Source organism: Talpa occidentalis, unplaced genomic scaffold (genome assembly GCF_014898055.3).
Source record: "Talpa occidentalis isolate TD23 unplaced genomic scaffold, MPIMG_talOcc4v2.1 talOcc4.3, whole genome shotgun sequence".
NCBI lineage: Eukaryota > Metazoa > Chordata > Mammalia > Eulipotyphla > Talpidae > Talpa > Talpa occidentalis.
The window spans coordinates 53,262,794-53,289,240 of record NW_023603184.1 but is presented as its reverse complement, the minus strand read 5'-3'; the positions used below and the strand labels follow the sequence as shown (position 1 = coordinate 53,289,240).

General features: G+C 38.3%; 1 protein-coding gene across 3 annotated transcripts in view; it reads left to right on the top strand.

Annotated features, from left to right (window-relative positions):
• The first annotated feature begins 1,395 nt into the window (after positions 1–1,395).
• NOX4 (NADPH oxidase 4) overlaps positions 1,396–26,447 on the top strand; it is a 248,422-nt gene continuing 223,370 nt past the window's right edge. For 2 of the 3 annotated variants that reach the window (XM_054699596.1, XM_054699597.1), the window contains exon 1: positions 1,396–1,499. In XM_054699596.1, the coding sequence (XP_054555571.1) occupies positions 1,422–1,499 (78 nt within the window). In that variant the 5' untranslated portion in view covers positions 1,396–1,421. The remainder of the gene's footprint in view (positions 1,500–26,447) is intronic. The other variant, XM_054699599.1, reaches the window with a different exon arrangement.

Sequence of the window (26,447 nt, the reverse complement as noted above, 5' to 3'; positions counted from 1 at the left end):
GCAGGGGGAAAGGGAACTATGCATTTAAGCCTTCACTAGTAACAATTCAAGCGATGAGCTTTTTTTCATGCAAATTTGAGTATACTTTCAAAGGGAAAACATCTTATTATGTATTTTAATACCCAATATGATAAAATCGAATAATATATTTAGTGGGTCAGAATGTTTGCATAGCATCATTTTGGAGCTTCATAAAAATAAAGCAATTCCCAGTTTTCACTAAGGATGTTGGCTCACATTTTACTTCCAACTTGTTATATTCTGTCTTTATATTTTTAGTATATGTGCTGCCGAAGCAAACACTATTCTGTCTTTATATTTTTAAACAAGGGAAAAATTCAGAATATGAAGAGTCAAGCTGCTCTTGTTGGCTCTGAATGTGCCTTGCTTTTTTTTTGATTTCAGTCAATTATTTGAAACCATTTCAGTTTACTTTCAGATTTTTCATTTCAGAAGTTATATAACCCCATTTACCAGCTTATGTGAACATTTCCAAGTTCTCCAAGAACTATGTCATTGTTTTCAAAATGAAGATTCACACACCTCATTATTCTCATTGGGAATGAGAATATTTGTATTCTCAAATGAGAATAAAATGATTATGATATGATTTTGGAAGAAAGATCAAAGTTTGAAGTCAGCTATTCTGGACATGAGTTATGGTTTCATAAATTTTAAATTTTAGGCATTTATCTTAAATTCTCCCAGTTTTATATACTTGGTTGAAAACTAGGGATGGCAATACCTGTTCCATGTTAGCCACAGGATTTAACTAGTCATAATTATCATCATAATGAGAATCATCATCATAATGAAAAGGAGGAGAAAAAAAGTAGAGTAGCAACTACCGTAAAGGAATAGTATCAAAGTTTTTTTTTTTTTATTTTATATTATTTATTTCTGTACCCTAAAATAGTGCTTACTTCTCCAAGACATGGGGGAAGGGAAGGATGAAAGGTGGCGCCCAAACGTGGGGCTCGAGCTCAGTTAAGAATTTAAGAAGAGAAAATTGCGCCTGAGAGAAGGTGAGTAACGAAGAAACTGTTTGGATAAGCTATCTCTCCCCTTTTTGTTTCCTTTAATTTACTTATTAAAATCAAGGATCGGATCCTCGCTGGAGCGCCGCGGGCTCGCTGATAAAGGGTGATCAGTTAAAGAATGGCCAGGAAAATAATATTTATGTAAGTGTGTATGTGTGAGTGCTTGTAATTGTTGGCTCCACGGCCTTAGCTACGGAGTCTGAGTGAGCTGCACCCAGATTCTCGCGGGGTGTCGTTCGGCATTAACGGTCATCTGTTCCTTGGAACAGCCTGGTCCGGGGTTTATACGGACAGACCTTAGCTAAGACGTCCCTAATTTCCCGCGAGGGACGCGAGTCGGACAGCGCCAGTGAGTGGCCCAGTGCATTTATTCCCAGCATCATGGGACAATCTCAAACAAAGAATAAAGACCTCTTTTTCTCCATTTTGGGCCATATGCTCGAGGGAAGAGGAATGAAGGTAAGTAAAAAATCACTTGTGGAATTATATGAGTTCATTTTAAAGGTAAGTCCATGGTTTCCTGAAGTAGGAAGTTTGTCTTTAAAAAACTGGAAAAAAGTAGGAAAATAAATAATAAAATTTTATGACCAGCAGGGGCCCATGGAGGTCCCCCCTCAGGCATTTTCCCTTTGGGTCCAAATTTGAGACCTATTAGTAGATAGCACTGAGGCAGACTTATGGAGAAAAGAAAATATTAGTGACTCACACATTGAGCATGAGGCAGCACCGTTTGATTTTCCTTCAAAAAATTATGCCACGGGAAAAGCCCCATCAGCACCAATGATAGGAACAGAGTATGTTCACTGTGCTCGTCTTAATGATAAGGATTTTTCTGCTAATTCAGATTATGAGGAGATTTTAGATCAAAAGGATCAGACTGATTTGGAAGAACAAGCAGCTAGATATCAGTTAGATGAGTTCTGGGATCACCATCCTAGTAAAGGAATTTTTCCCGTTGTTAGAAAGCCTAAGCAACAGCCTAAGAAAGTATTACGGCCTCTTCCTCCAGGGGGCTTCCTTGGAGCAGCAGATGAAGACAGAAAGAATGGGGATTTTTCTTTTTCCTTCCCTGTGATTAGTGTAAATTAAAATTCAGGGGCGAGCCCTCAACCCCGTAAAAAAAAGGAGGGACATTAGTAATCAATAATAATAGCAATAATACACAGACAAACACAGAATTAGAGCTTCAAGTGGACATTCATGCCCTGCCTTGAGCTACCCCTGGTAGTGCTGGCTTAGATTTGGCTGCTACTAAAGATGTAATACTTTCTTCTATGGACGGTGTCCAATTGGTGGACACCTATTTAAAAGGACCCATACCACAAGGCACTGTCGGACTGATAATTGGACGTAGTTCGAATTATAAGAAAAATTTTGAAGTGTTACCAGGAATAATTAATGCTGACTTTATGGGTCAAGTAAAAGTTATGATTAGATCATTAAAAGAAACAATTCAAATTCACAAAGATCAGTGTATTGCTCAAATTCTTGTTTTAAATTATGTAAATTTACCCAATCCAGTCCTACAGGACAACCGAGGTGAAGGTGGATTTGGCTCCACTAATGTAATAGCATGGGCTCAATCCATTACCAAAGATAGACCTCTACAAAAAATTTTTATAAATGGCCGCCCTATTATGGGCCTGTTGGATCCTGGGGCTGACCACTCCTGCATTGCAGGAAAAGATTGGCCTTCAACATGGCCCATTACTAAAACTTCTTCCACATTGTTTGGCTTGGGTATGGCTAACAATGTGGCACAGAGCTCTCAATTGCTTAATTGGCAAATGGGCAATAAATCAGGCAGCTTTCAACCATATGTGATTGCTGCTCTGCTGTTCTCTTTATGGGGTCGTGATATTTTGGAATCAATGGAAGTACTGTTGATTACCCCTGATTCAGTAGATAAACAGGCTTTTTCATAGGGGCCATTGAAGAATATTTATATGCTGATAAAATTGCTTGGAAAACAGAGGATCCTGTCTGGATCGATCAGTGGCCCCTGACAACGGAAAAGATCCAGGCTATACAAACTATAGTACAAGAACAGATGCAAAAAGGACATTGAGAACCATCCACTAGTCCATGGAACACTCCAGTTTTTGTTATAAAGAAAAAATCTGGAAAGTGGAGACTGCTTCAGGACTTAAGAGCAGTAAATGCTACTATGCAAGATATGGGTGCTTTGCAACCTGGCTTGCCTTCCCCTGTGGCTGTCCCTAGAGAAAATCACATTATTATTATTGATTTACAGGACTGTTTCTTTACTATAAAATTGCATCCAAATAATAGCCCAAAATTTGCATTTAGCGTTCCATCTAGTAATTTTCAGAAACCCTGGAGAGATATCAATGGAAAGTTTTACCACAAGGGATGAAAAATTCACCCACTTTGTGTCAAAAATTTGGGGATCAGGCTTTGCAAGCTACAAAAACTCAGCTTCCTGAGGCATATATTATTCATTATATGGATGACATTTTACTAAGTCATAAGTCTAAAGACTTACTTGCGCAAATTTTACAACATTTAATTCAAGATTTGACGGCTTTTGGCCTTGTTATAGCTCCAGATAAGATTCAAATAAATAGACCTCTGAATTATTTGGGTAAAATTATTCATGATGATTTTATCATGACTCAGAATATTTAGATTCGAGTAGACAAACTCACAACCTTAAATGACTTCCAAAAATTTGTTGGGAAATATAAATTGGATTCGGCCTTATTTAAAAATTACCACTGGAGATTTACATCCTTTATTTGAAGTTCTGCAGGGAGATCCTAACCCACGATCTCCTAGAAGCTTAACTCCTGAAGCATTGCTGAAATTAAATCTGGTTGAGCAAAAAATATCAGAGGCTAAAGTTGTTCAACTAAATTATGAATTACCATGGGATTTGTTAATTCTTAAAACTGTCTACACTCCTACAGCCTGCTTATGGCAGGAGGGCATAATTAAATGGGTGTATCTAGCACATTCACAGACTCGCGTGGTTACTGCTTATGCAACCATGTGTGCTTTTCTTATTATGAAAGGTCTCAGTAGATCAAAAGAATTATTTGCCAAAAGTCCTTCAAATATTGTTATTCCTTATAACAGGACTCAGTTTGATTATTTACTACAAAATGATGATGATTGGGGGATTGCTCTATTAAATTTTACAGGAACAATTAAATTTCATTTGCCTCAACATCCATTATTGAAATTTGCAGAAAAAAACTAAACTTATTTTTCCAAAAATTATTAGTTCTGAATCTGTACCCAATGCAAAGGTTATTTTCACTGATGGCTCTTCGTCTGGAGTCTCTACAGTTTATAGTCTTGGAGATAAACCTTTACAAAAAGTCTCTAAAAATGTCTCTGCTCAGCAGGCTGAAATAATTACAGTCATTATGGCACTTGAGCAGTTTGCTCAGCCTTTAACTTTGTTTTCTGATTCTAAGTATGTGGTCTTTTTATGGTTTCCCCTTCCAAAGTTTTGCCATTTATTCTTTTAAAATAAATAAATAAGGTATTTCTAAATAATAATAAAGTTCATTTACTATTACTAAGGTAATAAAAAATGGTTAAATATAACTATATAATATAACTAAAGGTTTTTATAAAAATATTATAAACCCACTGCAGCAAATGGGTGGGGGCTGCCCTGGTCTCAACAAGCAGCTGCCTGGACTTTTTCTCCAGTGTTGGGATCACTGGCAAGTCTCTACTGCCTTCCTGCTGTGGGGGACTGAACTGTTTTGGTTCATTCTAGGAAAAAAGTTTTATTTCCCTATTTTTTTTCTGAATTTTAAAGTCTAAATTGTCTAAGGTAAAAACTACTGAGTTACTTTGCATTTGCTAACAAGCTATACAAAATGCTTATTGGTTGAATAAAAGTTTTTAAATTTACTTATTGGACCTGTAGAAGGTTAAGTTTCTTGTTAAAATTAATTAACCTTAAAAAAAATTTAAAGTAATAATACAAACATATTTGAGCTAAATTCAAACCTCAAATTTTAATAAAAGCCTAAAAACAGGCAAACTTAAAGTTTCCCTCTTCTCCTGTTATCAAAATAACAGTGTTCCTTTTTGTTTTAATATACACTTGCTCTCAGTGTAATAAAGCATTGACAACCTAAAGCCAAAAAATCACTTCTTAAAAATATAAACTCAAAAAATATTCTCTTATCTAAAAATGTTAGTAAAACTGTCTGACTGTTGTGGTCTCGAGCCCAAGGTCTTTGGTAATAATTAATATTCTCTGCACAGTTTTTAGCTTTTAACTCATTAAAAAACCTCAGTGATGTCACAAAAATTAATAAAATAACTCTCTCTCTTAAAATATATACATATGGCCAAAATTTTAAATGTATATCAAGAGATCTCTGTATCTGTTTGTCTGTCTTTGTGTTTTGTTTTGTTTTGTGTTGTTTTATTTTGTTTTGTTTTTTATCTCTAGAGAACTAATTATAAACGGCGCCTATATAAATTTTCATAAAAACAAATCTTATAATCACAATCATTTTTGGTAAACAAGAACTAGTTCAAATTTTATAATTCAAAGCATATATGCCTTAAAATTATGTTAAGTATTAATAATTTGCTTTGTTTAGATGTGTTTATTTCAAAAGTCTGGTATAAAAGGTATTTTTGTCTTTCTTATTAAGTCACCTGTATGTAAAAAAGGTACAAAGCTCTAATTTTTTTTGTTTCTTTTTATTAATTTATTTAATGCTTGTTTAATAACGCTAATTCACCCATCTGGTCCCTGATAAATTAAACCAACACCTTGGTTACTCCTCTTCACTGACTGAAACCTGAAAAGTCACAAATCACCCACTTCTTCACCACTTCCAATGGGACTCGTGCTTACTTGAACTTTTTCGTCTTTTTCCTGCTGTAAATACTATCAAGCTTTTTAGCACCAGACAAGATATCTACGCCGAATGGAAAGACAATCTTCGTGCCTGCGTTGGATACCCCTATGCATTGCTTCTTGGATCTGCCAACACAATGAACATTTCCCGCCACGGAAATTCCTATTCTGTCACCTGTTCTCAATGTGTGTTGTCTAATTGCCTGACTCCTGATATTGTTCATAATTTTTCTACTATGGTTATGTTAAAAAGACCTTCTTATGTTATGTTACCTGTTGATTTACAAGATACCCTTGGTTTGACAATTCTGCTTTGCAAATTATTCAGGAAGTCAATGCCTTAATTCGTCCTAAACGTTTTGTTGCTGCACTTTTTCTAGGTATTTTACCTTTAATTGTTATTGTAACTTCTCTTACTGTTTCTTCAGTAGCTTTGGTTCAGGAAGTTCATACTGCCCATCATGTTAATGATCTCACTAGAAATGAATCTCTGGCTTTAGCCATTCAACGGGATATGGATCAGAAAATAGAACAAAAATTAAATGCCTTGGAAGAAACGGTCTTGGCTCTTGGTGAGGAAGTTCAACTTATTAAGAGACAGATGTCAACCCGTTGCCATGTTCAATTTTGTTTTATCTGTGTGACCCCTAAGGTCTATAATTCTTCCCTTAATTGGAATCTTACCAAAAATCATTTATTAGGCATTTGGCAGGACAATGATCTTTCTTATGATATTTCCACTTTGCAATCTGAGATTTCTGCTATCAGTCATTCTGATCTCTCTGAACCTTCGACTTCTTCCTTTGCTCAATCGTTTGCTGAGTCCCTTCAGTTTCTCACTCCGTCACATTGGCTTCACTTTCTGATTTCTTTTGGCATTCTTGCTCTAATGGTTCTTGTTCTTTGTGCCTGTCTTCCCATCATTTCTCGCCTTTTGGTGAAGACGATTTTTTAAATAAAACGTGACATGTACGCCACGCAGCTTAAACTTAAAAATAAAGGGGGAACTGCGGCAGCCTCTGCCGCTGAACACCAGTGAACTTACTGGAAAGAGGGAGGCTTTCACTCAGACACATCAGAGTGAGTAAGACCCCCTTCCCCTGTGTGCTGGACTGGACAGTCAATGACGGGTAAGATCGGGGGCAGACTAAAGAAGGCACTGGCCAGCCTCACGTCTGTGACTCCTGACGACCTAAGACAGGCGCAGTCCCCGAGGGGCTTCATCATGATAAACTTTGGCGTTCAGATCAAACAAGGCCTACATGCCTATAAGCCTAATTTAGGCAACAAGCCCGCAGTAAATAACCCCTCCTTTGATGGAAACAAGGCTGCTAAGAATGTCACCTGCAAACAAGCCTGATGGAATTACCTACAAAGCAGTTTAACCATCAATCAGATAGTCATTGTTTCAGAATAAGTAGCAACCTAGCAACCTGTCTATAATCATACTACTTTTTCACTTATTTTGCTTTTTCCTTATATGTGTACAATCAGTTTCAGGAAATGCATGATAAAGAAAATAGTGTGTGGCAATAGTAGTTTTATAATAATCACAATACTTCTCACATGAGACAACACCATAAAAATCAAAATGCTTACGTAGAATATATTGCTTGTGATCACTAAAAGTAGAAGGTGCCAGTAGGTAAATATCAATGTTTTTGATCATTGTGGTTTTGGGATACGAATCAAGAAAAGCTAGCTTAAAGAATGCTGTCCTGTGTAAACAAAACTGATTGTGTAGATTCAGTACTTTGAGATTGTTTGCTGTGCCATGCCATGGAACATTGATCACATGTACATGAATAACAAAGTAGATGTCTTATGCTGAGAAAGAATTAAATTGTATGTAATCATCTATTGTTAGAAAAGGTATAAAAGTCTATGATGATTTTGAGCACATTACATTCAGATCTTCACTCTTGAAGTGTGTCTGTCTGTCATTTATGTGTCTGTCTGTCATTTATGCGCCGATTCCTTGAGCATCCTCACAGTTTCTCAATCCTGAGACAGTCCTGCAAGTCTACTGCTGCGCTGGTCCGCGGCAAGGGAGAGAAAGAGAGAAGTAGGGAGAGGAGGAGGGAGAGAGAGTGAGAATTTAAAAGGAAAAGGTGTGGTCCTGCAGCATCTGGTGGTTCATTGTTATTCAGATTATGTCCTTTTTTGAAGGAGGAAGAAAAGATCATTTCTTAGTTCTTCCATGGTAGATAAACTAATGTTGTTTCTGGGACAAACATTTGATCTTGGGTGTAACTGAAAAGTCAGTGAAAATTACCTTGGGTTCGGTCAGTCACATATCCCTTGATGCAAGCATTTAGGTGAAAGGCAGTTGAAGGGCGGATAGTCAAATAGTTAAAACACCAAGTGGGTAGGACAATTAGTTGCAATGAAATTAAAGAAGAATAATGACTATGATCATAATCCTTTAATACTCATATTCTGGCAGGGAGATAGCAGAAAAATGTTAACTTTTTGTATGGTACTGAGAAGCGTTCTGCGACAAGGATAAGGGCAGGGCAGGAATCAAGGACAAAAAATATGCTATTCCCATTGGCTGGTAAACAAGTTGTAGAGTTGGGTGTTGCTGGAAAAGAGACAGTTGCAAATTCAGAAAAAAAAAAAAAATCACAGATATTGAGACCATATTGGTTCACTGTGGGCACACAGTCTCCAGGAGGTGTTCAACTTGGAGATAAGCCATGAAGGAACACCAAGCTGCAGTTGACCAGTGCTCACACCAGCAGCAATGAGTGGACTTTAACCATGTCCATTTTCTGCTTTCTTAGCTAATAAAATTTAATCCCTTTTTCCTTAAAACTCATTCCTAAAAATTATCTGGACCTCCTAGTTCCCACACCTCCTCAAATATCTCTCTTATTCCCAGAATGTTCTCCCTGGAACACTTTTTTCTTGCTCTTTTTACTAATCAACAAGCTTTGATATCCCCCCTACCTTCACCAGTGTCTATGGAGTCCTCTTTAATCTTTACCAGAGGGTCTCTTGAGAGACCCTCTCCCAAACTGGAAGCAGGACTGATTAGTCTATCACTCTCGTTTCCAGCAGGTGGGGCAGTAGACAGCTGTTCATTCACTCTAGCTTATCCTCCTGTGTTGTTTGAGAGTGAAATTGGACTGAGGGTCCCCAGGCACCCTCTTTTGTATGGTGACAGTAGGGTTCTGAGTTTAAATAATTAATTCCTTTATTTGCCTCCTTCCCTCTCCCAATGTATTCATATTATTTTGATAAAGAAAAATGCAACAAAATGTTAAAAAAAAATATTCTAGGCAGGGCCTCCCCGGTGGCGCAGAGGTTGAGCGCTGGGTTGGGAAGCTGCCCGCAGCCTTTGCAGCACTGGTTTGATCCCCAGAGGGTCCCACATGGCGCGCAGACCTCTCCTGCCATGCCCGCTGCTCCCCTCAGCAGTGTATTTCATCAGTCTGCCTGTTCTGCTCCCTGCTCTGGCTCTGATGAATTCTCTCACCCTCCCGCACTTCTGACTGTACCCAGTGCTTGAACAAACAAATAAATAAATGCATCTTTTTTTTTAAATAGGATTCTTCTTTTCTTTCTTTTTTAAGATTTATTTATTTATTAATTTATTCAAGCACTGGGTACAATAAATAAATTCAAGATTTATTTATTTATTAATTTATTCAAGAAGTGTGGGAGGGTGAGAGAATTCACCAGAGCCAGAGCAGGGAGCAGAACAGACAGAAGGACCGAAGTGCACTGCTGAGTGGAGCAGCGGGTGGCAGGAGAGGTCTGCGCGCCGTGTGGGATGCTTGTGGGTGGCCGGGGATCAAACTGGCACTGCAGAGGCTGCGGGCAGCTTTGCAACCCAGCACTCAACCGCTGTGCCACCAGGGAGGCCCTAAATAAATTAATCTTAAAAAAAATATTCTAGGCAAAATAGATGATCAAAGTATTTAAAGTCACTAGTCAGTACTATGAAATGAAACTAAATTCAAAGTATTATAGTTGGAATGGGGTAAAATCCATCATCTTACGTAGATGTTTTTCCCCTCAGAATTGATTGTAAACATCTATTCCAATGTACACCCATTCATATTATAAAAACCAGACTGCCAGACTGACTAACACACCATGTTTCAAATGGTCATACAGCTGAGATGTGTTTCTAGGCAAGATTCTGGGCATCAGATATCATGTGTAAAAATATTCTAGAGAGGAATCTAGCATAACTTTGAGAACATTCTAAGATTATTTTCTTTCCTAGAGGATGTTAACTAATTCAGAGTATTGGCTCCAGGTACAGGGAGAAGGTCCTGGAAAGTGGTGTACAGAGAAATCTGAGCTCAACCCATTGGGAGGGACTATTAGGCAAAAGAAGATTCTATGAGAACTGAGGATGAACTACATCAATTGTGATGTCTACAACGGGGAGATGGGATAAGGCTGTTGAAGAGGAAGGAAGGTGGGGAGAGAAAATAGAAGGATCAAGCCAATACAAGTGAAGGGAAAGCATAATAATTCAGTCAGAAATACAAGGCCTACGCTTATGCCCACAAAAAGCTATTGTTTACAGTGACTGGGAAGGAGGTTTCCTATCTAGTTAATTGCAGAGCCCACCAAGAGCAAGGATTGCCAATGCATTGGCAGAGAATTACAAGAAGGATGAAAACAGAAGTTGAAACTTGAGGTATGTGAGAAAGTGGAGTTAGAGCTGCCATTCTGGTAATGAGGAGCTCATTCCCAAAATATTTGGGCAGCTGGAAACAAAACAGATATTCAAAACATCTGAGTTAGGCAATATAGTAGGCATCCCCGTTGCTTCTTGTGTTGGGGTTAAGAGTGGGTAGTGGTGAGGAAAAGCAACCTGGGATGGAACGAAAGAAAAGAGTTAGTACAAGCCATGCAATGTCAACAACCTCTACAGCAAACACTGGATAAAGGGTCAGCTTGACTGGATCCCCACGGTTCCCAGAGGACAAGGTAGCTTTGATGAGGCTGAGCTGTACTGACCTCAACCCACTGCCTGCAGGTGTCCACTCCCCCACCTTCCCCTCTTACCATGCTTCTCATTCTCTCCAGCACCCCATCAAGAGACACCAGCTCTGACCATGGCTCCCTGGAACCAACAGGGCCACTAACCTCCCCTGACCTGAGGGCAGATCAGTCTGTGCAGGGGCAGGTTTTTCTCCCTTTTAAATCTGTTTCTAGGACCTTAAATGGACAAATCAAGATCAAGCTAAATGGACCAATCAGTTCTGAGCTAAATGAATCAATCAGATTTAAACTCCCCAATTGTCACTCAACCTTGAGTAAATTTATTTGACTTAAAAATGGGAAATGTGCTTATTGGTGGTAAACAGTCTAATCAGAAGTTTAGGATTGAAAATGGTCCAATCAGGTTTGTAGGGTGGGGAACTCTGAAGAGGATATAAGGCTTAGCAACAGCCAACTTGAGGGAGTCAGCAGCCACCCTCTGAAGAGAAAAGAAGCAGTCATTAGCTAGCCTCAAAAGAAAGAGAAAAAAAGGATTCATTGGAACACCTTTGAAGAAGGATTCAGCTGACAGCCTCTGAAAAAGGAGAAGCATTGAACAGAAAACTCTGTGGGAATCATCAGACCTCCATAGACCTTTGCAGAGAACCAGCTGCTGCATCTGCCTCTGGCCCTGCCTCTGACATCACCTGCAAGAAGCAACATAAACTTTGGACCAGTGACTCAAAGAACTGTTGCCAGCATCTCACAAAGAACAGTCCACAGCCTTTGGTTCTCTGGCCCCAACTCCTGGTGCTGTTGAGCCCAGTGCTGTATTGTCTGTTGTCCGGCACAGCCTTCAGATTGCTGCTGTGGGTTGTTGCGATGTAACCTCATCTTCCACAAGATACATGAATACCAAAATACATTAGGTACTGATCAGGTCCAAGTTATAAACTGATTGGTGCTAAATGAGCATTGGAAAATGGCTCAATTTGGGGCCTCCCCGGTGGCGCAGCAGTTGAGCACTTGGTTGCGAAGCTGCCCGACGCCTCTGCAGCGCCAGTTCGATCCCCGGCTGCTCCCCAGCCACCGGAAGAGGGTCCCACATGGCGCGCAGACCTCTCCTGCCGCCCGCTGCTCCCCTCAGCAGTGTACTTCGGTCCTTCTGCCTGCTCTGCTCCCTGCTCTGGCTCTGGTGAATTCTCTCACCCTCCCACGCTTCTGACTGTACCCAGTGCTTGTATAAATAAATAAATAAATCTTTAAAAAATAATAAAAAAAATTAAAAAAAAAAGAAAAATGGTTCAATCAGACTTGTGGGTCTGACCCTCAAGTATACCCTGTGTGTCTGACCCATATGCACCCTGAAAGAGGGTGCAAGCCAAGGTCAGAGGAAGCTGAAAAAAAAAAAAAAAACAGATTGTGCCAGCCTTTGAAGAAAGAAGGGGAAGACTCCATTCCTGGCCTCTGATGAAAGAATGAAGGACAAAAACTGAAAGAAGGAAAAAAAAAGAAACATATAGTAGCTAACCTCTGAGAAGGGAAAAAGCCCAAGACATTTGTCAGAGACTGGGTCTTTCGTCCTGCCTCTGATATCGACTGAAAGGAGCACCCAAGTCTCGGACCGGGTGTCACAAATTGCCTGTAACACTTGGTGTCTATAACACTGCCTCAGAGGGACCAGTAGTGACCACCACTACTGGCCAGTGCTGTCCAGAACTCCTGGTGACAGGTGCTGGTACTCTGCTTGTACTTCTGGTGGACACTATCTGGGTGAGACAGCCAGCCACTTGTGGCTACAGTAAGCTCTTTGTTTCCCCTGTTTGTGAAAACCCATGGTTGTTCCCTGAACCTGGGGTCTCTTAAAATTGTGCACACAGGTGAGAACCCACAGGCAGTGACTTGTCCTCTTATTGGCACTGTCCTTTGTTTGCCTATACTCCATAGGCCCTTATGTGTGAACATTGTATTGCTATAGCCCTTGGTTTTGGTTTTTGATCTTTTGGCCATTTGGAGCTTTTTGGCCACTCTCTTGTCTTAGATCCTGGGCAGGTGGGTGACTGTTCTGTCCTATCCTGGTATCCCATTCTCTTGCCCCTACCACTCTTGTTTCAATATCTTCATCAACCCAGTGGTCTTTTAGTAGCTCATTGTTCAGTCTCCACATAATGGGGGATTTCCTTGCTTTATTTTCATAGTTAATTTCTAGGTCAGAATTGATATTTGTTATGATTTAAAACTTCATATACTTATGGATATTTGTCTCATGACCAAGTATGTGGTTAATCCTGGAGAATGATCACTAGGAAAAAAAATGCGTATTTGATTTTTGGGGTCGCAGTGTCCTATAAATAGGTGGTCTAGATATTTCCTTAGGACAATTATGTCCTTGTTTATTTTCTATCTTGTTGATCTGTTCATTGGTGAGAATGGCGAGAGTGGGGTGTTGAAGTCTCCTACCATATATTTTTTTTTCCAATGTCTCTTTTCAGAGACAATAGTGAGTACCTAATGTATTTTGGTATCCATCATTTTGTGAGTATATACTGATGAATGTTTTGTCTTCCTGGTGTCCATCCATGTCTCTTGTCTCTTCCTTTAATGAAATCTGTTTTATCTGATACAAGTATGGCTCCCCCAGCTTCTTTGGTGGTGCCATTTGTTTTCCAACCCTCCATTTTCAGTCTATGTTTATCTTTGAAACTTGAGTGTTTCCTTGAGATAGCAGAAGGCTGGATTCTGTTTCTTAATCCAACATGCCGTTCTGTCTTTTTATTGGTGAGTTCAGTCCATTTATTTTTAGAATGGTTACTTATATGTGGAAATCTGTTTACTGCCTTTATTTTCATATTTTCGTGGCTCTACTTAATTCCTTGTTCATTTTGTTGTGCTTATTCCTCTCTTTGGTTTAAATTCTCATGCTCCTTGTAATATTTCTTGGGTTTAGTAGTTGCTAATTCCCAAAGATTCTGTTTGTCTGAGAAGGTCCTTATTTCTCCTTCATGTAGGAAAGAGAGCTTTGAAGGATGAGTATTCTTGGCTGACTTTTTTATCTTGGAGTATTTTGAATATGCCACTCCATTCTCTTCTTGCCCATCGTGTTTCTTCAGAGAAATCTGAAGTTAGTCTAATTGGTGTCCCTTTATCATTTATTTTTCTTCCCTTTTGTCAGCCTCATTATTTTTCCTTTGTTAAGAGCTCTTGGAAGACTTACTGCTATGTGTTCTGTTGTAGATTTCCCTTTTTTATTAATGCAGTCTAATGTTGTTTTAGATTCTTGTATGTCTATTTTCATTTCCTCCTTCAATTTTGGGAATTCATTTATTATTTCCTTAAATGAAACAGGGATAAAACAGGGGCAGTTGAGACAGAAGAATGGGATAGTAGGATGGGATGACCACCCTTCTGTCCTAGATCTAAGACAACTTTGACCAGTTAAGATCCAGAAATTTTTATAACTGCTAACTTTATTTTTATTGGCTAACTTAACTCCTAAGCACTAGAGTTCCATCTCTGAACACAAGTTATGCACACTGACACAGGAATAACTGCACAAATTAAAACAGTGCTACAGACACTTAAAGCAGTACAAAATCAGTACTAAGGGATGGAATAAGGGACAGGAGAAATTTCTCTACCTATCAGTGGGTTCTCACCTGCACACACAAGTAAAAGACCACTCAGGTGCAGAGTCCAACAACACCAAGGCTTATTTAATAAACAGGAGATTGGGGAAAGGAAAAAAATTATAAACCCACAAGTGTCTGGCTGCCTTTCCACAGATAGTATCCACAATGTCCTGAAGCCCACTCCACAATCCAGGAAGTACAAGGGTGGCTGCTGTGCTCTGAAGAGCAACTGACATTAAAGGACATTTGCTCGGCTCTGGGGAGCAACTGCCACAATTGACTGTGGAGGTACAGCAGGGACAGAGAACACTGCTGGCAGCTTCCACTGCTGAACAGCTGCATTCTGGTAACAAATCAAAGAAAAAATAACAAAAATACCTTGAGACAAATGATAATGAGTATACAACTTATCAAAATGTATGGGACACAGTAAAATCATTATAAGAGGGAAGTATATAGCAATATAGGTCAATATCAAGAAATAAGAAAGAGTCCAAATAAACAATCATGTCTCTTATTTCGAGACACCAAAAAAAGAAGAACAAAAATAAAAACAGTAGAAGGAGGGGAATAACAATAGCTAGAGCTGAAATAAATGAAATATAAATCCAAAACACCATCTGAAAGATCAACTAGATCAAACATTGTTTCTTGGAGAATTAAAGAAAATAGACAAACTTTAGGTAGGCTCACAAAGAAAAAAAAAATAAGAGAATTCAAATAAGCAGGATCTCAAGAGACACAGCAGAAATCCTTACAATAATTAAGACAGCTATCAACATCTATATGCAAACAAGTGAAAAAATCTGGATGAGATGCACACATTCTAAGAACCATACTATCACCCCAGGATAAATAAGGAAGAAATAGAAAACATGAACAAACAAATCACAAGCAATAAAATTGAAACAGCAATCAAAACTCTTCAAAAAAACAGAATTTCAGGGCCAGAGTGTTTCATAAATTATTTCCACCAAATATTCAAAAATTAAATAGTACCTAACCTGCTCAAACTCTTTCGAAAAATTGAGAAAGAAAGAATACTTCCAGACTCACTTTATGAGGTCAGCATCGCACTAATACCAAAATCAGAAACAGAATTAAAAAAAAAAAAAAAAAAGAAAATTACAGGTCAATTTCCCTAAAGAACATAGATGCTAAAATCCTCAAAAAATCTTAGCAAAATGAATCCCAAAATTCATCAAAAGGATTATAAACTATGATTAAGAAGGATTTATTCCAGAGACACGAAGATGGTTCAACATTAGAAAATCAATCAGGGCCTCCCCTGGTGGCGCAGCAGTTGAGCACTGGGCTGCAAAGCTACCCACAGCCTCTGCAGCGCCGGTTCGATCCCTGGCCGCCAGCGAGGGTCCCACATGGCTCGACAGACCTCTCCTGCCATTCCCGCTGCTCCCCTCGACAGTGTATTTCTTCAGTCTGCCTATTCTATTCCCCACTCTGGCTCTGGTGAATTCTCTCACCCTCCCACGCTTCTGACTGTACCCAGTGCTTGTATAAATAAAAAAAATCTTTATTAAAAAAAAAAGAAGAAAAGAAAATCAATCAGTGTAAATCACCGCATCAACAATAAGAAAAATACAAGCCACGAGATCAAATAAGTAGGAGTCAATTGATAAAGTTTAACATCCATTTATGATGAAAACCCTTGAAAAACTTGGGATAAAAAGGAACATGGATTAAGGCAATAAAATCCATATATGTAAAACCCAGAGCAATCATTCTCAATGGTGAAAAACTAAAATAATTTCCACTAAGATATAAGACAAAGATGTCCACTCACCACTGCTATTCAATACTTCACTGGATTTCCTAGCAAGAGAAATTAGGCAAAGGCTTAAAAGAAATCCAAATTGGGAAGGGAGAAATAAAGGTGTTACCAGAACCTAGCTTTCTCAGTGGTGGGAGCCTGGAGCAGCACTGGTGTTTTCTCACCCTGCTGCTCCACCACAGGTGAGTTGGGGCAGCTGCTCCTCAGAACCTGTTTACACAACTTCTTTCTTCCTGAATCATTTGTGAGCTATGGGCTGATTGGTGCTAAATGGTCCAACCAGTCAGAGGATTACAAAATGGTTCAATCAGACTTGTGGGTGGGACATGTTTATTTTTTACTTTATTTGCCTTGACATATGGGTTGAGTCACCAAGCACACCTTTATTATTGATGCCATGTTTTTCATTGATTGCCAGTGTTTTCTTTTATATAGTTTATTGTTGCAAGTCTTATATTTAAATCATTAACCCATTTGCAATTTAGGTTTCTGCATGGGATACAACTTCATTCTTTCACATGCAGCCTTCTTGTTTTTTTCAAAACATCATTTATTTTTTGAAATATTGTAAAAACATTTTTTTAATTTCATATATTTCTTACATCATTTTTCATTTTTGCACAATGTATGCATTTTCTTTTTTTTAATATTTATTTTTTATTTACACAATAGCTGGGGTATAGGCCAGAGGAGCAGGAGGGTAAGATGATTCACCAGAGACAGAGCAGGGAGCAGAACAGGCAGACAGAATGCACTGCTGAGGGGAGCAGCAGGCGTGACAGGAGAGGTCTGCCGCGCCATGTGGGAATCTCCCTGGCCGGCCGGGAATCGAACCAGCACTGCAGAGGCTTTGGACAGTTTCACAATGCTGTGCTCAACCTGCTGTGCCACTGGGAAGGCCCAATGTATGAATTTTCATCTTGATTATAGTCACTGTACAATTCCCACCATCCTTGTTTTGACCCTAATCTCTTTTCTCCCCCCTGTAGTGTGTCCGTGGTTTATAGTTACTTGTTAATTTTGATTTTTACTTTATTATAATTACTAATTTTCCTAGAACTTTATTTAGGTTTTCTAAATCCCTGCTATGAGTGAGACCATCTGGGATTTTTCTTTTTCTTTCTGGCTTATTTTGCCGAGCATGATCCCTTCCAGCTCCATCCATGTTGCTGCAAATGGCATGAGTTTATCTTTTTTGATTGCTGAGTAATATTCCATGGTGTATATGTACCACATCTTCTTGATCCAGTCATCTATCTTTGGGCATTTGGGTTGTTTCCATAGCTTAGCTATTGTAAATAGTGCTGCAATAAAAATAGGGAAAACCCCATTTATTAAAGAGACTTTCACTTACCCATTATATATTTGTGATTATTTTCATTATAATTTTTATTTATTTATTTATTTTTGTGGGACCCTCACCGATGGCCAGGGAATGAACCGGTGCTGCAGAGGCTGCAGGCAGCCTTGCAGCCCAGCGCTCAACCGCTGTGCCACCAGGAGAGGCCCTATTTTCATTATAATTTAAGTATTGACAGGTATGTGGATTTATTTTTGTACATTCAATCTCTGTCAGCAACTCATTTCTCTATTTTTACACCAAATATTGTATTTTTTTAGTATTATTCTAGTTTGAAGTAAGGTAAAATTTCTCCTCTCTTCTCTCAATTTCTTTTTCTATTTAGTGTCTTTTTGGGTACCATATGAATTTCAATAATTTTTTGTTCAAGTTCTTTAAAAATATGATTGGTATTTTGATGGGAATTGTGTTAAATTTTATATTGTTTTGGATAGAGAAGTCATTTTGATTATATTGCTTCTCCCCATACATAAGAACGGGAAGAAACATTTTATTATTTTACTGGTTTTCCTAGCAAGAGAAATTAGGCAAAGGCTTAAAAGGAATCCAAATTGGGAAGGAAGAAGTAAAGGTAAATATTTCCAGTAAAATATTGAATAATATTTCATTTCCCTATGTTATAATCTGAATTTTTTTTTAAATATTTATTTATTTATTTATACAAGCACTGGGTACAGTCAGAAGTGCCAGAGGGTGAGAGAATTCACCAGAGCCAGAGAGGGGAGCAGAGCAGGCAGACTGATGAAATACACTGCTGAGGGGAGCAGCGGGCACAACAGGAGAGGTCTGTGCGCCATGTGGGACCCTCCTCCGGTGGCCGGGGAGCAGCTGGGTATCAAACCGGCGCTGCAGAGGCTGCGGGCAGCTTCTTTGCAACCCAGCACTCAACTGCTGTGCCACCAGGGAGGCCCAATCTGAATAATTTAATAACTTCCTGTAGGCCTTGTATTATAGAACCTTTACCTCCCATGATTAGGTTATTTGATCCTTTTATTTTTAAAGATTTATTGTTTATTTACTTATGCATGCAAGGACTGGGATGTAGGCCAGAGGTGTAGCGGCGGGTGAGAGGATTCACCAGAGGCACAGTGGGGAGCAGAATAGGCAGATTTGCTGAAATCCACTGCTGAGGGGAGCAGTAGGTGAGACAGGAGAGGTCTGCTGCACCATGTGAGTCAGCTCCCTGGCTGGGGATTGAACGCATGCCACCGTGGCTGGTGATAACTTGATAGCCTTGAGACTTTAGCCCCTTCCCCATCAGGGAGGCCCTTATTTGATTCTTTCTGAAGTATTTGTGAATGGAATAATTTTCTCAATTCATTTTTCTTCTCATGTATTGTTTGCATATAATGATAACACAATTTTTTTTAAAGATTTATTTATTTATTTATACAAGCACTGGGTACATTCAGAAGTGTGGGAGAGTGAGAGGATTCACCAGAGACAGAGCGAGGAGCAGGACAGGCAGACTGATGAAGTACACTGCTGAGGGGAGCAGCAGGCGGCAGGAGAGGTCTGTGCGTCATGTGGGAACCTCACCGGAGGCTGGGGATCGAACTGGCAACAGCTTCACAGCCCAGCGCTCAACTGCTGTGCCACCAGGGGAGGCCCCACAATGTTTTTTTAAGATTTATTTATTTATACAAGAAACGGGGTACAGGCCAGAGGCGCGGGAGGGTGAGAAGATTCACCAGAGACAGAGTGGGGAACAGAACAAGCAGACTGATGAAATCCACTTCTGAGGGGAGCATCAGGTTAGACAGGAGAGGTCTGCCAGGCCAGGTGGGTATCTCCCTGACTGGCCGGGAATCAAACCCGTGTTGCAGAGGCTGCGGACAGCCCCACGGTGTGGTGCTCAACTGCCTGTGCCACCAGGGACGCCCAATAATACCAACTTTTGAATGTTGATTTGTGAACTGCCATTTGCTCTATTCATCTATTGTTTCTTACAACTTTTAGGCGGACTCTTTAGGGTTAAATATGTTTATCATTTTATCTACGAACAAAATGTTCCCTCTTTGTTTTAATTCCTCATTTCTCTTTATTGAAGTGACATTTGTTTACAAAACTGTATATGTTTTAGCGGCAACAGATCACACGCTATAGTGCTTTCCAGTGATCTTTCAGCATAGTCCATGGTGTTCCTCTTCATATTGCTCTCCCTCCCACCCTGATCCCTCTGGTAGCCTCAATTAATATATCTAGGATTTGTTATTTGTTTGGTTTTATCTGACATTTTCTTTTTCTGAATTGGATTCACTTTAATTGTTGTTGTTGTCTGATCACACTAATGAAATGTATAATAATAAATTAAACAGAAATTTTAACAATAGGCATCCTTGTTTTCTTTCTGATCTTGGAAGGATAGCTTTCAGTTTTCACCATTAAGTTTTACATTGGCTGTTTGTAATTTATGGTCTTTTTTATATTGAGCTAAGTTCATTCTATTCCCATCTTGTTCAGAGTTTTTATCATAAGTGGGTGGATAATTATATAAAATGCAGTCTCTACATTTACTGATATACCATATGATTTTTGCCAGTACTTTTTGTCTAATGTATTAATTTGATTTATATAAATTAAACCATTCCATCCCTTGCATAAGTTTCACTTGGTCATGGTGTATAAAATCTTTGTGGTATCCATATCCTCATGTGTCTGTGAGCAGAGGATGGGCTGGACTTTAGGCTCAGCAGCTGCCTCAAAAACCCTGCAGCTTGGGATGTTAGATCCAGGTCAGAACCCATGACTTCTGCCTCAGCCTGACTGTGTGCCCTTTGTCTAGATGACTTATTCAGCACATCTAGGTGACTTTCATTTCAAAAGTACTCATAATCTTCCACTATAGATAATATGTTTAAATTTAATTTGCCTTGCTGGTGGGTGTGCTATGATAACACACCTGAATTGTGTAATCTTATACCTCTAAATCATATGCAATGTTGTAAATCAATGTTACCTCAATGTAGAATAAAGAAAGAAAAAGAAAATAAAGCTTCAATTTACTAGTATTTAGTTCAAGATTTTAGCATCAATGTTCATCAGGGATATCAGTATATATATATATATATATATATATATATATATATCAGTATATATATATATATATATATATATATATATTTTGCTGTCTTTATCTGGCTTGTAATACAAACTTGTAAGGTAATGGCTTGTAAGGTAATGCTGGCATTGTAAATGTATTAGGAAACATTGTATTTTTAGAAATAATTTGAGCAGGATGGGTACACACTTCGATATAATTTGTTTGTAACAACACCTGAATCTGGGTTTTTCTTTTGGGGTAGATTTTTTTTTTTTCAGTGCAGTATCAATTTCCATGCTTATGATTGCTTTGTTAAGTGCTTCTCTTTGTTCCTAATTTAGACTTGGTTAACTCTATTCATCTAGAAATTTGTCTATTTCTTTAAGTTTATTTAATATATTTTTGTATAGTACTCAGAGAAATCTCTTATCATGTTTTACATTTCTATAATATCTGTGACCATATTTCTTCTATCTCTTATTTCATTTATTTTTGTTTCTTAATTTTTTTTTCTTTATTAATCTACCAAGATGTATGTATGTGAGTATATACTTACTATTTCTGCCTAATAACACTGGATTTTATTTGTTCTATTTTTCAAGTTTCTTTAAATGCATAGTGGTTGTTTATTTAGGGCTTTTGGGGTTTTTGTTTTTTGTTTTTTGGGTTTTTTGTGTCTGTTTTTTGTTTTTTGTGTTTTGCTTTAACTTGATTTTATATTGCAATTATCTTCCCTCTAAAGCTGATTTGGGATGGCTGATAGCTACCTTGGTGGTTTTGAGAGGCTCTCACCCCTCCCCTTCCTGTACTTTCAGAGCTTCTGGGGCTCCTAAACTTTTGTAGGAGTGCATGTACATAGCTCCCGGAATATGAATCTCCTGGCATTGAGTTGAGGGCATGTTGGACTTCTAGTGGCTATCTTTGTAAGTGCAAGAAGCAACAACCCCTCTTTGGTCTGGGCTTCACAAGCAACTAGACAACCTGACTACTTGGTGATTTATAAATTCCCATAATGCCCACCTGAAACCAAAGTTCAGAACCCCCAGTTACTCCTTTTCATGCCTGAATCTCAAGGGAAAATATGAGATAGAAAAAGCAAAATATGAGATAGAAACATGATCTGAAATATTAGATAGAAATATGATAGGGTATCTAAGATAGCATAACTGGTTGTTTGCTTGACCAGAGGGGTGATTGCAAATCTATCCTTTAGTGTAATTGGTTATAGCACCAAGGGAGCCTTATACCCTTGACACTCCACAATAGTAATATTGCATTCCTGGCCTCCACCCTATAGGTTGGATTCTTGTGCCACCCCACACATTCATTAATTCTTGACATCCAATCATCCTGATTGGTGATAATCCTTCAATCAATACAACAGCAGAAAGCACAGCTTCTAATGCCAGAATCCTAGACCAATACCTTGCAACCATCAATTCTAATACAAGATTGTTATAACAGGAATAGGAGGAAGCTGTCTGGCCTAACTGATAGTAATAAACACAGAACATAAAATATAATGAGAAGGCATAGGAATTCACCTCAGTTGATGGATCAAAATAAAATCTTGGGAGAAATCCTAAATATAAACAGTTTGCCAAGCTAATATAAGAATACTTCAGAGCAATAGTCTTAATGATGCTTACTGAAATTAGGAGAAAAATTGATGAACAAAATGAAAAATACAAAAAGGGCATAGAAACTATGAAAAAGACCCAAAAAGAAGTCACAGAGAATATTTCAATAGTTGAAATTGAAAATATAATAAAGGGGTTCTGAAGTCGAGTCAATGAGGTTAAGGAAAACAATCAGTAGGATAGAAAACAGTATAGTGGAAGCATCCCAAAAGATCATCAAAAAGAATAAAGAAAAATAAGACAACTTAAGTTACTTAATGGGGTGAATATCAGCAAGATAAACATTTCTATTCCTATCAGAGGAATTTCAGAAGGAGAAAAAAAGAGAGAAAGGGGAAGAAATCCTATTTGAAGAAGTGAAAGCTGGGAAATTCTCCAAACTGGGGAAGGGAACAGACATCAAGATTCAGGAAGCACAAAGGACACAAAATAAACCCAAATAGACATACAAGACTTATTGTAATCAAATTGGCAAAAATAGATGAATCCTTAAAACAGAAAGAAAAAGGTAGACTCACATGTAAGGAAATGTCTACAAGATTATCAGTGGATTTCTCAACATTCCAGATCAAATGGAAATGGCCTGGTACACACAATAAGCCTAAAGGAAAATATCTCCAACCAGGAAACTTCTACTCAGATAGGCTAACGAGTGATAGAGAGCTTCACAAACAACAGATGAAGCAATTTATCACTTTTAACAACAGATGAAGCAAATTTTCACAATATATGGAGCAATTTATCACTTTTAACCTTGCCATAAATATTAAAGGGACTTCAATAAAAGGCTAGAAACCACAACCAGACAAAACAGGACTCAAAAACAGACAATACGTGGGGAGCAAGGAGAGTGAAACTGGGAACTAATGTAAGGAGTTCAAGATCAACTTCCTTTCGATATAAAATTAATATAAGTATTGAACTCAATATATAAATAACATGGTATCCTCACAGAAAAATAATGCACAACTTACAAATGGAAAATGAGTGTAAAGGCAGGACAGGACACAGTGCAGGTTTTCTGATCCCATGCAGACCGGGTAAAGGAGGAGTCAGAGTCCTCAGTGGTTTTGCAGGTTTTTATTGGGGTTCAGCGGGTACGTGGCAGGCAAGGGGTGCTGGGGGGCTGGGGGGCCAGGGGGCTGGCAGTCCTCCCAGCCCCCAGCAAATCTGCACTCTCTCTGGACTCTCTGGCGTTCTCTGCTTCTGCTTCTGGCTTCTTCTCTTTGGGCTTCTGCTGCTGCTGGCGTCCCCGTGATGCTGCCCTTAAAAGCCCAGTCTTAGCCCAGGTGAATCACATATATCTATGCCCACACTCTATTCCAGGTGCCCGCCATCAGGCATGCATTCAGGACCTCAAGGATCCATCATCTATCCTGACGGTGGGAGGGCAGAAAAGCCTGATATTTTTCCTTACCCTACAATGAGGTTAATAATTACCTTATGAAACACTGTGAACAGTGTATAGTGGCAACGATGTGGCCTGGTAGATACTTGATACTAGTTTTCTTCTGTCCTCTCTCCATGACTTCATCCTCATAACACTTCCCATCAACTCCCAAGAAATCTCCTGTGAGGCAATCTTTGGCTAAGTCTGAATATTAGAATCTGTTGACCATCTAGATGTCTTCTTTGGAGCAGTGCCTATTTAGCTATTATGCCTATGTTTTGATAGGGTTATTTGTTGTATTAATGTTGCATAGTATGAGTTATTTCTTATCTTGGATATAAGCTCCCAGTTGTATATAGATTATGCAAATATTTTCTCCCATTCAGTATGGTGTCTTTTTGCATTAGTGATAGGTTTTTTTGTTTGTTTTGTTGCTGAGCAGAATTATTTTTAGTCTGCTGTTTTTCTATTTTGATTTCCATGCTGCTAGAGACCAATCCACAAAATTATCTCAGAAGCCTCGGACAGTGAATGTTGTGCCTAGAAATTCTTTTGTATATTTTTATGGCTTCAGGTTTTATATCCAAGTCTTATATCCATTGTGAGTTGATTTTTGTGTATGGCATGCGAGAGAGGCCCAGTTTCATTCTTTTGAATGCTCCTTTCCAGTTGTTCCAACATGACTTATTGGATCTTCTTTCAGAGATTAACTGCCAGTAAATATGTAATTTATTTAGGAGTTTTGAATTTTGTTCCAATGGACTATGTCTCTGTTTTGGTCCCAACACCATGCTGCTGTCTGATTATTACAGCTTTGTAGTATTGTTTGAAGAAAGGAAGTGTGACACCTCTATGTCCCCTCATTTTTGTCAGGATTGATTTGGCAAGTAGGCATCTTTTCTGGTTTCATATGAATTTCAGTAACACTTATTCTATTTATTTGAAGACTGACATTAAACTTTGATAAAGATTGCATTAAAACTGTATATTTTTCTGTGTAATATGGCCATTTTAATAATGTTGACTCTTCCAATGTGCGAGCAAGGAATATCTTTCCATTTTGCTGTGTCTTTTATTTATTTTAATGTCTCACAGCTCTTTTAATATAGGTATGTCACCTTGTAATTTAAAATTGATTAATTAAAAAATTTGGTGTATTATGTTTGGTGGATCATTTTCTTAATTTCTTTCCATTCAATTTCACTGTATGTAGGAAGGCAACAAATTTTTGTGTATTGATTTTATAATCTGCCAGTTTGCTGAATGAAATTTTTTATTATAATTAATTTGTTTACATCATTGTTCATTTTTAAACAATATTTGCTTCCCCCACTCTCCTCACTTCCCCATAGAGTTTCCTTCCCCAAGGCACCTGTGCACCATCACCTCAGTCTCCTGTGCTCCTCCCTCCCTCCCTCTCATCCCTCTCCTGCCTCCTCCCCTGCAGGATGTCTCTGGTTTATAATTGTCTGGTTTTGCTTTGTTGTGTTTTGTACTGTTATTATTTTTTTACAGTGATGTCTTACATGGTTTCCCTATATTCCTGCTATAAGTGAAACCATCCAATTTTTTTCTTTTTCCTTTTGGCTTATTTCACTGAGCATAATTCCTTCTAGTTCCATGCACATTGCTGTGAATGGCATGAGTTTATCTTTTGTGATTGCTGAGTAATATTCCATGGTGTATATGTACCACATCTTCTTGATCCAGTCATCTACTTTTGGGCATTTGGGTTGTTTCAAGGCTTTTCCTATTATAAATAGTGCTGCAATAAACATAGGGGTGTAGGTGGTCTGTTGAATCAATGTTTTTGTGTCCTTTGAGTATATCCCTAGGAGTGGAATTGCCGGGTCATATGGTAGCTCCATTTTCAGATGACTGACGAACCTCCACACAGCTTTCCATAGCGGTTGGACCAGTTTGCGCTCCCACAAGAAATGCAGGAGAGTTCCTTTTTCTCGACATCCTCGCCAACATTTGTTGTTGCTTGCTTTTTGTTTTTTGTTTTTTTATTTTTTGATATGTGCCATGCTTATTGGTGTAAGGCACCATGCTCAATGTGGTTTTGATTTGCATTTCCCTGATTATAAGGGATGTTGAACATTTTTTCATTTGCCTGTTGGTCATTTGCATTTCCTCTTTGGAGAAATGTCTTTTAACTTCTTCTGCCCATTTCTTGACTGGATTGTTTATGCTGAACTGAATTTTTATTTCCATTTGTTTTTCAGTGGTATCTTGAGGGTTTTCTATGTTTATTATCATTCCTTCTGCAAATAATTGTACCTTTACTTCTTCCTTTATAGTTAGTTTGGATTCATTTTATATCATTTTCTTGCTTAATTGTTTTAGCAAAGACTTCCAATACTATGTTGAATAGTTGTAGTGAGAGTGGCCATCCTTGTCTTGTACAAGATCTTAATGCAAAAGTTTTATATTATTCACCATTGAGAATTACATGTTAGCTATGGGTTTGTCATATATGAGCTTTATTATGTTGAGATAATGGTCCACTTATCCCCCTTTTTCAACGGTTTTCATTATAAATGGCTTTAGAAATTTATCAAATGCTCTCTCAGTTTGAATTTATATGAACAAATGGTTTCTGTCTTTCCTTTTACAGATATGGTGAATTACATTAATTTATTTTCAGATGTTTAGCCATCCTTGTTTATCTGGTATTGTCCCACTTGTTCAGGGTAGGCAATTCTTTTTTTTCTTTTTTCTTATTTTTTCTTTTCTTTTTTTTTC